Here is a 13481-nt window from a genome sequence, read left to right as displayed (position 1 = left end):
AAAAAAAAAAAAGATGAAACTACCTAGTATGATCTCAGTTATGTCTTGATGTAATAAAAATACATTATAGAGGACACAAATATATTAATCCTGGAATAAAATATGCCAAAATGTTTCTATTTCATTTGTACACTTTTTGAAATGATCATTTATTCTGACATATGAAAAATTATATAATATTTAAATGAAAAAATAAAAGAATTTTTAGATTCACATTTGGGCACAGTTGTTTTTGAAATGTTATCATTTGCTTAACTTAATCCTAAATCTTATCCCAGGCTAATGTGACATAATCTTTTATTGTAGATTCATATCTGCCAGCTCTGCCCAATCTTCCTTCAAGGAGTCTAGCATTCTATTTTCCTAATCTATAGCAAATTTAATCTCTGGAGGAATGAGACAATTTCTAGACTAAACCTTACAAATATAGTTTAGATTACAATGTCTGAACTTCTGAGTAAAATCCAACAGTCAGGGTTCGCCAAAGAAACAAATAATAGACCATTTATAGGTATATATAAAAGGAGTTCTGTTATCAGGGATTGGCTCACATGGTTATGGAGGCTGAGAAGTCCCACAGTCGGCCATCTGCAAGCTGGAGGCCCAGGAAAGCGGGCTGGTGGTGTAGTTCCAATCCAGAATCTAAAGGCCTGAGAACCAGGAGCACCTGTGTCTAAGGGCAACAGAACACAGATGTTTCAGTGCAAGCAGAGAAAGCAAGTTTGCCCTTTGCTTTTTGTTCCGTTCAGGCTCTCAACAGATTGCATAATACCTCCACACACACCACTGAGGGCCACCTTCTCTACTCAGTCTGTGGATTCAAATACTAGTCTCTTCTGGAAACACCCTCATGGACACACGCAGAAATGTTTTGTCAGCTCTCTGAGTGTCCCCTACTCAGTTGACACATCAAAGTAACTATCAGTGAGAAAAGGGGAAGCCCCCAAAGGCAGCTGTATTTTAAAATAAAAGAACTTTTTTCTAACCCAAAGAGTTTCATACTATTAGCTTCTTCCTCTCCGCCCCTTCCATCAACAGTCCTAGTGCGATATAAAATTTGCAGTTACGGAGCGCCTGGGTGGCTCAGTGGGTTAAGCCACTGCCTTCGGCTCAGGTCATGATCCCAGGGTCCTGGGATCGAGCCCCACATCGGGCTCTCTGCTCAGCAGGGAGCCTGCTTCCTCCTCTCTCTCTGCCTGCCTCTCTGCCTGCTTGTGATCTCTCTCTGTCAAATAAATAAAATCTTTAAAAAAAAAAAAAAAATTTGCAGTTACGTCAGTACTCAGAATTCACTGAACCACTTTTTTGCATTGCAGTTCAAATTTGAAGCTTACCAAAAAACATGCTTCTAAAACAAACTCCTTAAGTAAAATTTCTAGAATTATATTTTTTACAGGCCCAAAACAAAAGCATTAGTTAACAACAGAAGGTTTCAGAGGCATGTGGTAAAACAAAAGGGAAAAAAACCACAGTACCAAGTGAAAAGTCTCCCCTTTGTCATTCCCATTCTCTGGTTTTTCTGTGTGTGCAACCAGAAATGTCCATGTGTTTTAACATACAAATGTCAGGCATGATTCAGAGGACTCAGTCTACCCTTCATCCAGTTTCCCCAGCAGTAACATCTTGTGCAGCTACAGCACAATGACACAACCAGGAAACTGACCGCGATTCACTCCATCAAACCCTGTTCATATTCCACTACTTTCTTGTGCACTCATTTGTGTCTTTTTTTTTTTTTTCTGTGTGATGTGTGTGGGACCACCATCACAGACAAGATACAAAATATTTCTAGCATAAGAGGTCTTCATGTTTCCATTTCATAGCGAGGCTACCTTCTGTCCTCCCCACTACCCTAAGCCCTGGCAATGACAGTCTGTTCTTCATATAGTTTTCTCATTTCAAGAGTGCTATATTAATGGCGTCAGACTGGCTTATCTTCACACGCAAGGTATTGTGTGTCTCAGTGGTTTGTTCTTTTTATTGCTGAGTAGTATTCCATGGTATGGATGTGCCAGAGTTTGTTTGACCTGTTGAAGGACATTTAGGTTGTTTTCACTTTAGGGCTATTACAAATAAACCTGCTATGAATATTCTTTTTTTTTTTTTTAAGATTTTATTTATTTATTTGACAGACAGAGATCACAAGTAGGCAGAGAGGCAGGCAGAGAGAGAGGGGGAAGAAGGCTCCCTGCTGAGCAGAGAGCCAGATATGGGTCTCCATCCCAGGATCCTGGGATCATGACCTGAGCCGAAGGCAGAGGCTTTAACCCACTGAGCCACTCAGGTGCCCAAACCTGCTATGAATATTCTTGTACGGGTTTTTGTGTGCATGCAGATTTTCATTTTAGGGGGTTCAGGAATACAGTTGCTGGGTCATATGGTAAGTGTATGTTTAATTGTACAAAGAACTGCTACGTTTTTCCCAAGTGGCCAAACCATCTTAACCTTCCCACCAGGTATGTGGTGATCCAGTTTTTCTGCATCTTCACCGGCATTTGGTGTCATTACTCTTTTTTTAATTTTAGCCATTCTGATAGGTGTGTAAGTGCTGTCTCATTGTGATTTTAATTTGCATTTTCCTAAGGAATAATGGATATCTTTTTGTGTACTTCGCCACCTGTACATCCTCTTCAGTGAAATATCTGTTCACACCTTCTGCCCATCTTTTTCTTTATTTTTAAAAAATATTCTTTTATTCCCTCTTTATACTCTTCTGCTCTTTTCTTTTTTCTAAATTTCATTTTATGTTTTCAGTGTTCTAAGATTGTTTATGCACCACACCCACTGCTCCATGCAGTATGTACCCTTAATACCCACCACCAGGCTCACCCAACCCCCCACTCCCCTCCCCTCCACAACCCTTAGTTTCTCAGAATCCACAGTCTCTCATGGTTCGTCTCCCCCTCCGGTTTCCCCCAATTCATTTCTCCTTTCCTTTTCCCAATGTCCTCCATGTTTATTCCTTATGCTTCACAAGTAAGTGAAATCATGTGATAACTGACTCTCTCTGCTTAACTTACTTCATTCAGCATAGTCTTCTCCAGCCCCGTCCATGTTGATACAAAGGTTGGGTATTCATCCTTTCTAACTGGATTGTTTTTGAAATGTCCATATTGTCCTTAATAGTTTGTTTATAAGTAGGCTTCACACCCAGTGTGGAGCCCAACGTGGGGCTCAAACTCACAACCAAGACTTGAGCCGAGATCAAGTCAGATGCTTAACCAACTGAGCCACCCCCGCACCCCTTTTTAATTTTTTTTAAGTAGGCTCCACACCCAATGTGGGGCCCAAACCCAACAACCCTGAGATTAAGAATTGCATGCTCTACTGACTGAGTCAGCCAGTTCCTTAACAGCATATCTTAAAAGAATGTACCAACTATAAGAACACATTTTGAGACAACTGGGGGAAAATAACATGGACTGAATATTAGGTGATACTAAGAAATTAATATTGATTTCATTAAGTGTGATAATGGCAGGGTGGCTGGGCACAGATTAAGTTCTCATCAGTTGGAACTACATTCTGAAACATTTAGGGTGGAAATGACATGCTGACTTTAAAAAGTGGGAGAGGTGGAAAGAGTAGATGAAATGTAATTATTGAAGCTGAGTGATGGGTACATGGAAAGTTCATTATACTGTTCTTTCCTTTTTTATGTGTGTTGGGCTATTTCCATAATAAAAATGTCTTGAAAAAGTACTGACAGCCTGGCTTAGTCAGTACAGCATACAACCTTTGATCTCAGGGTCATGAACTTGAGCCCCACAGTAGTTGTAGAGTTTACTTTAAAAAAGAAAATGTACTGAGATGTCAATTCTGTGATGTTACACATTCTCACCCTGTCCCCACAGTATTGTGCATACAAGGTCAGCCCTAGCTTCATGGACTTGCAACCTGTGCACTCACACAGGGCCTCATGACTGCTTTGATGCTCTGCCTTGTCTTGAAATTCTTAATTTCAATTAAGGGCCCTGCATTTTCCAGTTTTGCACCAGACCTCACAAAGTATGTACTGTGCTGCTCCTGTAAGCACATAATACATGCTGAGTAACTGCATGTCAAATAAATGAGCACCCCCCCCCACAAAAAAAATAAATAAAAAAGCAGACTATGAGCGAAAGAAAGGAAAAAGCGATGGGGATGGCAAAGGAGGAGATAACTAGGTCAAGGGGGAGATATGGGAAGTCTCAAAGTAGAAAAAGCTGAATGGGGGCTGCAGGAAGGGATGCTGCTGGGGAGGTGCCTGGAGAAAGCAAGAGTCCAGCCAGAAGACGAACCTAGGGCGTACTATTCATCATTCTCCTCAGAGGAATCACAGTGCTTCATTTGACCACAATTCCCAGAGTTAAGCAAAAGTGGAAGCAGAAAGAATTAGCCACTTCGGACTCCAGGGAAAGAGGGGATTGGTGGCTAGGAGGCCAACTGGACCACTGTTCCTCACACATCCCATGATCTCAATCCCGGAGAGTTCCTTCAATGTCTTTGCAGGGGACTGGGGAAAACTAAAATCCTTGGCCTGCATCAGACCAACTTCCTCCAAGTCCATGTTCAAGGGTATGGCTGGCTCTAGCTGATGCCAGATGAAAAAAAGCCTGGAAAGGTGGGGAGGCAATTGAGGGAGGAGCAAGGGATCGAAAGATCATGAATCATTAACTCAGCAAATATTCACTAATTGCCAGTCAATGATATAAGTATTTACTATCCACTCCAATCATAATGACGAGATGGACGTAAAAGGACTATAAACAAACCCCATCTGTATCCATGATGCATTCAGATCCCCACCCTTGTCAGCCCCGAGTCTCTGCTGGGAAGCACAGCACCACTTTGTTCCTTGTCACCTTGTACCCGGTCTTACAGTTAGTTATATACACGTTTCTCCTCTCACGAACAGTCACCTCTTTATGATAGAGAGTGATATTCCTACACAGGACCTTACAACGTCCTGTGTAGCAAGTGAATAGTAAAAATTTATTGAATCCAAGTCCGTGGGCAAACAGATATTCCTGCAATGTGAGCAGGAGAGTGAATTTTTATAACTCCTTTTGAGAGCAAATGGCAATATATATCAAAAACTTCACTTTCAGGAATTTTTCTGATTTATACAAATGAGTAAAAATATGTATATAGAGGCACCTGGGTGGCTGTTGTTAAACATCTGCCTTTGGCTCAGGTCATGATCCCAGGGTCCTGGGATCGAGCCCCACATCAGGCTCCTTGCTCAGAGGGAGGCCTGCTTCTCCCGCTCCAATTTCCCCTGCTTGTGTTCCCTCTCTCACTGTCTCTCTCTCTGTGTCAAATAAATAAGTAGAATCTAAAAAAAAAAAAAAAAAAAGACATGTATACAAAGATAGGAATTGCAAAATCCTTGATAAAAACTAAATGGTTATCACTTGGATAACAAAGTTATCAGTGGTTATCATTAAATAAATTAATTGTTGTTTCATAAAATAGAAACTATTTTCAAGAGCATAATAGATGGAAAGAAACCAAAACAATAGTTGCCTATGGGGTTGACAGGGAGGGGGCATGAGGGACCTTTCTAGATGATAGCAATGCTTCGTATCTTGACTGGAGTTTGCGTTACACAGGTATAACTCTTTATCGAAACTTACGGAGTGGTCCACTAAAACTCTTTGCTGAACACTGTAGACAAATTTTATTTCAAAAGAGAAAACATTAACTAATATTTAACTCTACTTTCATGCATGCAGTAAGATGAAATAGCTTATGGGTCACACAGCAAATAAGCAGTAGGAGTGAGATTTGAAACCTGGGCTGCACATCTCTAAAAATATGTGCTTAACCACAACCACAAATACCTCTCTGTTTTCTCTTATTTACGGACATTCTCATGTGGGACTCCTCTGCCGCTATCTGCAGACATCTCATAAACACAATGCTTTTTTTTGTCTCTGGGTAACAACCACACTCAACTTCTCAAATTTGAGAATTACTTATTGTGGCTCAGTGCCGAATAGCTGAGACGGAGGGACAGCCTGAACCTCATATTCGTTCGGTGCGTTCCCAGTGAGCTTTGTGCAGTTCTACACCTAGATGATGAGAGTAAGAATGCGTATTTATCCTGATGTACTTGAGAATTCATCATTTATGGGAAGCATTTCCATCCCAGAAATACCAGTGATGCTGATACACTTCATATTAAATCATTATCCACCTTCACTACACTTTGGAAAGCACTGTGGGGGAGGCAGCAAACACAAAGAGAAACACTGAAAACTGAGCTAAAAGGGAAAGACTCTGAGTTTGATTCTAACTCAGCAAATCTACTTTCTCTGCTGATTTCCTCCTCTGTAACATGAAAATGATAATCAGACTCGCCCACACGATTGTCAAGGATCAAATGAGATTGGGCCAATTTGTGCACTCACACCGCATACGTTGTCTTCTCACCTATGCTGTTTTTTTAAAAAGTTAACCTGCACATTGGGCTTCTAGAGCTATTCAGGTAAAAGTCTTACCTTTCGTAATCAGTCTTAATTAGCTCATAAAAGATAAACATCCCGATACAGGGGCTGCAACCATAATTTCCCATTCTTGCCTTATATATTGATAACTTTCTTTAATCTTCTCATAATCTCTTTTGCTGCCTTTGCTCTCTAAAGATTAGCCTTAAGATGCCAAACAGTGGGGGAAATAACGTCCAGGGAAGACCCCAGAGTTATAATTTTAGAATGTCAAAGGTGTTTTGTTAAATTATCATTACTAAATCAGCCAAAAAGTGTGTTTAGAGTTGGATGACATAATGTTTAAGAGTCAGGTTTCTGGAGTGGGACTACAGATTCAAATCATGGCCCCAACCTTTATTAGCTATACATTTTCCTCGAGTTTCTGATCGCATCTATAAAACGAACATAATAATAGCAACTACCTCTTATTATGTTATATTTTAAATTACTTAATTTGTGTAAAGCATTTAGCACAGTGAGCAATACACAAAACGCACATGTTGGCCACAAGTATAAAGCAAACTCAGATTCAGAAACACAAAATCACAAGAATACAGAGGTGTACAGAAGTGCTCAGTGGTAGACATTAACTACCTCTCACAATAGTCTGTCAATTATCTCTGCTTCTCCCCCTCCCCCACCTCCCATCTCCCTTCACTATTCCCTCCCAAAATGAGGTGGGCATAGTGGGTGCACCTAGGGCAGTAATCTGACCTCTGACACGGTGGTTTGTAGAGACAGGCACGTAGAAAGCAGGATGAAAGACCAACAGTATCTTCAGCATTTATATTTTGCTAAGGATACTAAGTTGAAGAAAAAAGGAAAGTAAAATGTTTGGGGAAAAGTTTGGCCATACATATTCAACGAAAGCTTTCTTTCTCATTGCTCTCACAAAATCTCAATGATAACATTTCCTGGAATTCAACAGGAGGAAATAATCCAAAAAGGCAAAACATGTAAGAAGAGGTTCATTGTAGTATCATTCTTTAAGTGGCTATATGGAGGCATAATTCACCCTTACAAAGTGTAAAAAAATTCAGTTGATCTTTAAAGCATATTCAGAGTTGTGCCAGCATCACTACTAATTTTTTAAGATTTATTTATTTTAGGGGTGAGGGCAGAGAGAGGAAGAAGGTGAATCCCAAGCAGGCTACACAGAGAGCCCAACGAGAGGCTCCATCCCATGACCCCAAGATCATGACCTGAGCTGAAATCAAAAATTAGATGCTTCACTGATTGAACTGCTCAGGTGCCCTGCATCACTACTAATTTTTAAACATTTTCCTTACTCCCAAAAGAAATCCATTAGCAGTTAATCCCCATTCTTCCCCCTCTCCAGTGCCTGGCAAGCACTAATCTACTTTCTGTCTCTTGAAACATTTGATGAGCAAAAAAAAAAAAAAAGAAAGAATAAAATAAACCAATGCAACTAAGTAACATAACATAAAGGTATCTTAAATTATGGGACATCCATTCAATAAGATACTATGTGGCTGTTAAAAATTACCACAACAAAGACTGTATCAAAAGGTGAAATATATGTGATACAATATTTAATTTTAAAAAATACAAAATGGTGAGTACTCTGATTTCAGCCAAAGATCATTTCAACCAGTGTGTGGACAGACTAGAAGAAATGTGTAGAAATTTTAAACAGCCATGTTAGAATAAGGAGATTGTGGATGATATTTTTTCTCTATAACCTTTAAATATTTTGCAAGATTTTATATTTAACAAGTGGAATTTTTAGAGTTGCCTGGGTGGCTCAGTGGGTTAAGTAGTCAACTCTTGATTTCAGCTCAGGTCATGATCTCAAGGTCTTGGGATTAAGCCCCCACCTCCCACCCCCACATCTGGTCTCCATATTCAGCAGGGAGTCTGCTTAAGGATTCTCTCTCCCTTTGCCCCTCCTCTCTTTCTCTCAAAAAGTAACAATATAAAAAAATGGAATTTTTAGAAAATCTATTTAAAATTATCATGATAGAGAATATATTGAAGGCACAGTCCAGCCTTCCTGACTTGGAACTGGTTCTTAACTAGCAAGTCTCTCTAGTGTAGGCTCCTGACAACCAAGAGCCGTATGCTACAAAGATCTCATTCTCCCAACTGCAAATCCTTTCACACTGTAGACATTCAGCCCCCTCTTTGACTCCCTTGCTTCTCAGTCTACACGCCCCCCATCTTGCTATCCAGACGCACTTCTTAACAAAGCCCTCTTACTTGTCATACATACCAATGACTCCTGACCAATTTCCTTCTATTAATATATTAACTGTAGATATAAATCCTTCTTTTTTTTAAGATTTTATTTTAAAATAATCTCTACATCCACCATGGGGCTCAAACTCATGGCCCTGAGATCAAGAGTTGCCTGCTGTACCAACTAAACCAGCCAGACTCCCCAGATGCAAATCCTTCTGATCCCAGGCATACTTTCCTTATAGGAGATGAACAGTAAGGAAATTCATGTAAACAAAACAACCACCAGCTCTCCCCCTACTCTCCATTCCCACTTCCTATAGGGATACAGCTCATCTGGACTACCACAGCCTTCCTCTTACATCTCTTCCCTATCCTCTTTCTGGCCAAAGAATCATCATTGACATTCCACCACTAGACACACCTGCACCATTCCAGGCACCCTCATCCTTCTTTCCCTCCCTCCCTTCCTCTCTCCCTTCCTCTCCCACTCGGTATGTCTCTGTTTCTCTCTCACACACACACTCACACACTCCACACATCCTCTGAAGCATCAGCCCTGGCTATGCCCCCACAACTGTCCTTGGGATTAGATTTGTGCCCCATTATCTCCTACTCCCATTGGTTTGTCCAATAGTAATACTCTGAAGCCCTGGAACCCAGCCTTGTGTCCTTCTCTGACTCTCAAGAATAAAGTATGCCCATCCTCTACACCTTCCAAGTACCTGCATCACCTAGACTTATTACCATGATTCCCCTTAAAAGAGTGGTCATAGGGATGCCCAAGTGGCTCAGTTGGTTGAGTGTCTTGCCTTTGGTCCCAGAGTTCTGGGATCCCAGGATTCTGGGATCAAGTCCCATGTGGGGCTCCCTGCTCAGTGGGAAGCCTGCTTTTCCCTCTGCCCCTGCCCCCTGCTCATGTTCGCTCTCGCTCTCTCTCTCAAATAAATAAATAAAACTTTTTTTTTTTTTTAAGAGTGGGTACTGGATCTCCAGGGGGTGGTGAGGCCAGGCAAGATGGCAGCCTTCGAATAGAGCATTCTACTGTTCAGTGAGCACCTACCAAGTCAGTTGCAGGGAGTCAGCATTTATTGAAACAATTACACACTTTGAAAAGCTCACAGTGGAAGAAAGGTACATAAACAGAAAGTTACTATATAAACAGCTAGAGGTTTGAACAGGGGTAGGAAGGAATGCTGTGGATACACTGGAGACAGCCTCCACATTAGGTACCACTATGGGCATGGCTTTTGAAGAATCAAGAGATAACTGGGCCAAGAAGCAAACACAAAAACGTCTAACAGGTCTGCAGAAAACAAGTTCAAAGAAATGGTACTTTGGCAGCTAAAGCACGACAAGCCATTCCATGCCCACAGCAAATCATGCAAAGCACTATGTGATCTAGAGATTAAATAAACCGTGGCCTCTGCTCTAGGCATAAAACATATTAACTAAATACAAGACAAACTACTCACAATGCAGTAAGCATTGAGAAGAGGAAACTGAATACAACTCTGGTCCTGAGTACAAAGATCATTGGGGTGAGGGCGGGGACGCAGGAGCACTCTCATTAAAAAGAGGGTGGACGGTGTTTAAAAAAATAAAAGAAAGAAAAGAAATCAAGGTTCGGCAATAACAAGTCAGTTGTGAACAGAAAGGGGAGGAGGAAGCCTGCGCGTGAACTGAGGGATTGGAACAGAAAAGTGGGTGGAGCCACTGGGCTCCACCCCCGCCCTCCCGCTCCCCTACAACCTACTTTCTGCGGAGTCGGTCTGGACAGGTGAGGGAGGAATTCCTAACACCGGTGAGAAGGGTTGGAAGGCCATGGGATTGGGGTTAGGGTTAAAGCAGGGGATCTGGCCCCTACCTAGAGTCTGTGGCTTCTTGCTATGCAGAGTTCAGGGAATTCCTAATGGGTTGGTTTTGAGGTACAACTGCCTAGGCGTTGCTGCTGTGTTGCAGAGGGAAAAGGCTTCTCCCCACCAGCTTCCTACCCCTTGCGGTAACTACAGGCAGGAAACTTGAAATCTGAGCTTCCTGAGTTAAGGTCCATAGAGGATGGGATACCCTGGCAGATATGGAGAGATCAGGGGTTATCTGGGCCTGTGTCCATTGCCGTAGGCCTTTGTGTTAAGAATCTCATAGTTGTGTCCCTTTGTTGTATCCGTGTGTACTTTCTCCCCGTCAACCAGAGCATGGGCTGAGTGGAAGAAATGGGAAGATGGGGTCAGACAGAGTAAGTGCTATTTCTCCCCAGATTCCCTCTCCAACAGTGTCTAACTGGGAAGATGAGGGTGGGTAGGGTGGAGGTCCAACGCAGAGCAATTACAGAGAAAAGGCAGGGCCTGCCTCATCACCTGGATTCCAATGCTGTTGAGCACTGAGGCCCCAGGCAAGGCCCTGGGTCTTGGGTGGTGTAGAAAGATAGGGCTGGAAGAGACAATGCAGAGAAGGAAGAAGTTAGAAAGGCAGGGCCATGAAGGCTGCTGGGGTTATTTCCTGGCTACTCCACACATGCTGATATCATGTGTGATCCTAGATCACACAGCAGTGTGATCCTAGAATTACAAAACTGAAGGGAACCTTGAAGATCATATATTTGGGCCATTTGATTTGAGATTGAAGAACCTAAAACCTAAAGGTGTCTAATGTGGTTACTTTGGAATCTGATGCGGCAGACTCCTGTCAACTGCCAACTGCTGGTTTAGACATACTGTCTTTTTTCAGGAGCCTGGGGAGGGGCGATGGTGCCAAGCCAGTTGTGGGGGAGACTGGAGAAGCCGCTTCTCTTCCTGTGCTGTGCCTCCTTCCTCCTGGGGCTCACTTTGCTGGGCATACAGCCAGACATCACCCCCGTTGCTTATTTCTTTCTCGCCTTGGGTGGCTTCTTTTTGTTTGTCTGCCTCGTGGCCTGTTCTCTGGAATGGGGATTCCGATCAATGCAGACGGAGAACCCAGGGGCCTCGGGCAATGCACGGTGAGTTAAGGGGTGGGTGGAATTCTAGGAATACATGATGGACTCTTCCCACCCCCCCACCCCCGTGTCCCTCTAATCTCTCAGACCTACAGCTCTGCTTTCCTGTTAATTTTATCTATGAGGGAGTGGGTGGGGTCAGGGGTGGGTGGGTCTTTTGCCAATAGAAGATAGTAAAGGGGAAAAGGACTCCTTTCAGGAGGTCACCAGTGACTTGTTTCTTCTCCCTCAGCGACAATGAAGCCTTTGAGGTGCCAACCTACGAAGAAGCTGTGGTGCTGGAATCACAATGCCACCCCCAGCAGCTGGATCAACCACCCCCCTACAGCAGTGTTGTAATCCCTCCAGGACTTGAGGAAGGACAGCCCAGCCATCCAGACGGCCCCGACAGAGCCAGACTAGGAAGGCGAGTGGGCTCAGAGGGGTCTGTGACTGGAAGAGTTCCAGTCAGCCTCCGACTTCGGGGACCCCGGGTCATGTCCACTGCTCCTGATCTGCAGAGTTTGGGGGTGCACCCCACGTTGGAGCCTCTTACTCCACCCCCCGCCTATGATGTCAGCTTTGATCAACCGGATGATGATGATGTTTTCTTTGAAAACAACTGGACACCCCCCTAAAAGACTTTCCCACGATATATTATCATCTCTGCACCAGACCCATTCATGCATTTGAACCAACATTTTTCCAGTTCCTGCTTTGTGTCAGGAACTGTGTTTCTGCGTGGGGAAATGAACACAGAGCGGAGTCAGGTTACCATAAGCCTTTTCCAGGGGGCATGTGTGTGGCACAATTTGAGTATTCAGGTAATGTTCAGTGACCTACCCCGTATCCGGTATTTCCAGAGTTAAATGGAGGGTGAGAGGAGTGATCCAGAGAATCTGGAGAAGGAAGAAAAGAAACATCTGAGTGACAACTTTGTTGTTTCTTTTCTGGGTGCTTCTCTCTACCAGCTCAGTTAGGCTTTCCAGCCATGAGATGTCAATACCCTTATTGGGAAAAATGAGGGTTCCAAGGGACAGTGAAGTTTAAGAACTTGCACAGGGCACACTGCTAGTGAACAGCATAACAATTATTTAAACTCGACTCTTCTGATCCCAAATCCTATTGTATTTTCAAATACAAGGTCACCCACAAATCTCTGTCTTTACCTTGGACAATTGCTGGACAGGGGTGGGAGACGTCCTAGGGACAGAGTGGTGGAATAGTTGTGTCTACAGGCAGTGCGGGCCGAGTGTGACCAAGCGTGCCCAGCCTCCTGGATAAGCAAAGCGGAGACAGCCTCTGCCCAGGGGCCGGAGAGCACTCTCTAGTGCCTGCTAACGGGAAGCAGTGGAGTAAATTGCCCCAGGCGGAGGGGCTTCCGACTCTGAGATGAGTGGAGGAGGCTGAGAAGGGAGAAAACAGGCGCTTGGCGAGGGGTGGCGGAGGATCTAAGGTTCCCTCTCGAATCACCTGTGAAGCTGGAGCCACCCGCACGGTGTCTAACCGTTAAGCCTCACCCCTGCGCTCTGACCACAGGGTTTTAAGCCCAGCCCCCGGTCCGGCTTCCTCGGATCCCACCAGAACACCAGATTCTCTGGAATCGGGCTGTGGCTGCGATGTAGGTGTTCGCCCCTGGGAGCTGCCTCAGGGGTGCGCTCCCCACTTCGTCACTCGCCCACTGTGCGGCATCTAACAACGCCTTCTAGGGCTCTCCATCTCCTCCTTACCCTGGCCCTAATAGTTCAACTTCAATAAAATCAAAAGTCAGACCAAACCCATCTCGGTAACGTGCTTCCAGTAGGCGGGTGAAGCAAGGTGGGAGGTGCCGGAGAGCCAGCCGTGATTTCCGCGGG

General features: G+C 43.6%; 1 protein-coding gene across 3 annotated transcripts; it reads left to right on the top strand.

Moving 5' to 3' along the window:
• Positions 1-10374: 10374 nt before the first annotated feature.
• TMEM139 (transmembrane protein 139) lies at positions 10375-12662 on the top strand. 3 transcript variants are annotated; one of them, XM_059396237.1, is made up of 3 exons: positions 10375-10452; positions 11400-11649; positions 11879-12662. In XM_059396237.1, exons 2-3 carry the CDS (start codon positions 11417-11419, stop codon positions 12261-12263), a joined length of 618 nt encoding a protein of 205 aa, XP_059252220.1. In that variant the 5' UTR covers positions 10375-10452; positions 11400-11416; the 3' UTR covers positions 12264-12662. The 3 variants fall into 3 exon arrangements, with proteins under 3 accessions (XP_059252220.1, XP_059252219.1, XP_059252221.1); XM_059396236.1 differs by having other exon boundaries at positions 10404-10476; XM_059396238.1 differs by lacking the exon at positions 10375-10452 and adding an exon at positions 10888-10908.
• The last annotated feature ends 819 nt before the right edge of the window (positions 12663-13481 follow it).

The sequence above is a fragment of the Mustela nigripes genome, chromosome 4 (genome assembly GCF_022355385.1).
Source record: "Mustela nigripes isolate SB6536 chromosome 4, MUSNIG.SB6536, whole genome shotgun sequence".
NCBI lineage: Eukaryota > Metazoa > Chordata > Mammalia > Carnivora > Mustelidae > Mustela > Mustela nigripes.
The sequence above is the reverse complement of the archived record's forward strand: the minus strand, read 5'-3'. Positions and strand labels throughout refer to the sequence as shown.

Coding starts and splice junctions, on each gene's coding strand:
- TMEM139 (XM_059396237.1), top strand. CDS start 11,417: ATGGTGCCAAGCCAGTTGTGGGGGAGACTGGAGAAGCCGCTTCTCTTC. Junction 11,650..11,878: donor GGGGCCTCGGGCAATGCACG/GTGAGTTAAGGG, acceptor CTTCTCCCTCAG/CGACAATGAAGCCTTTGAGG.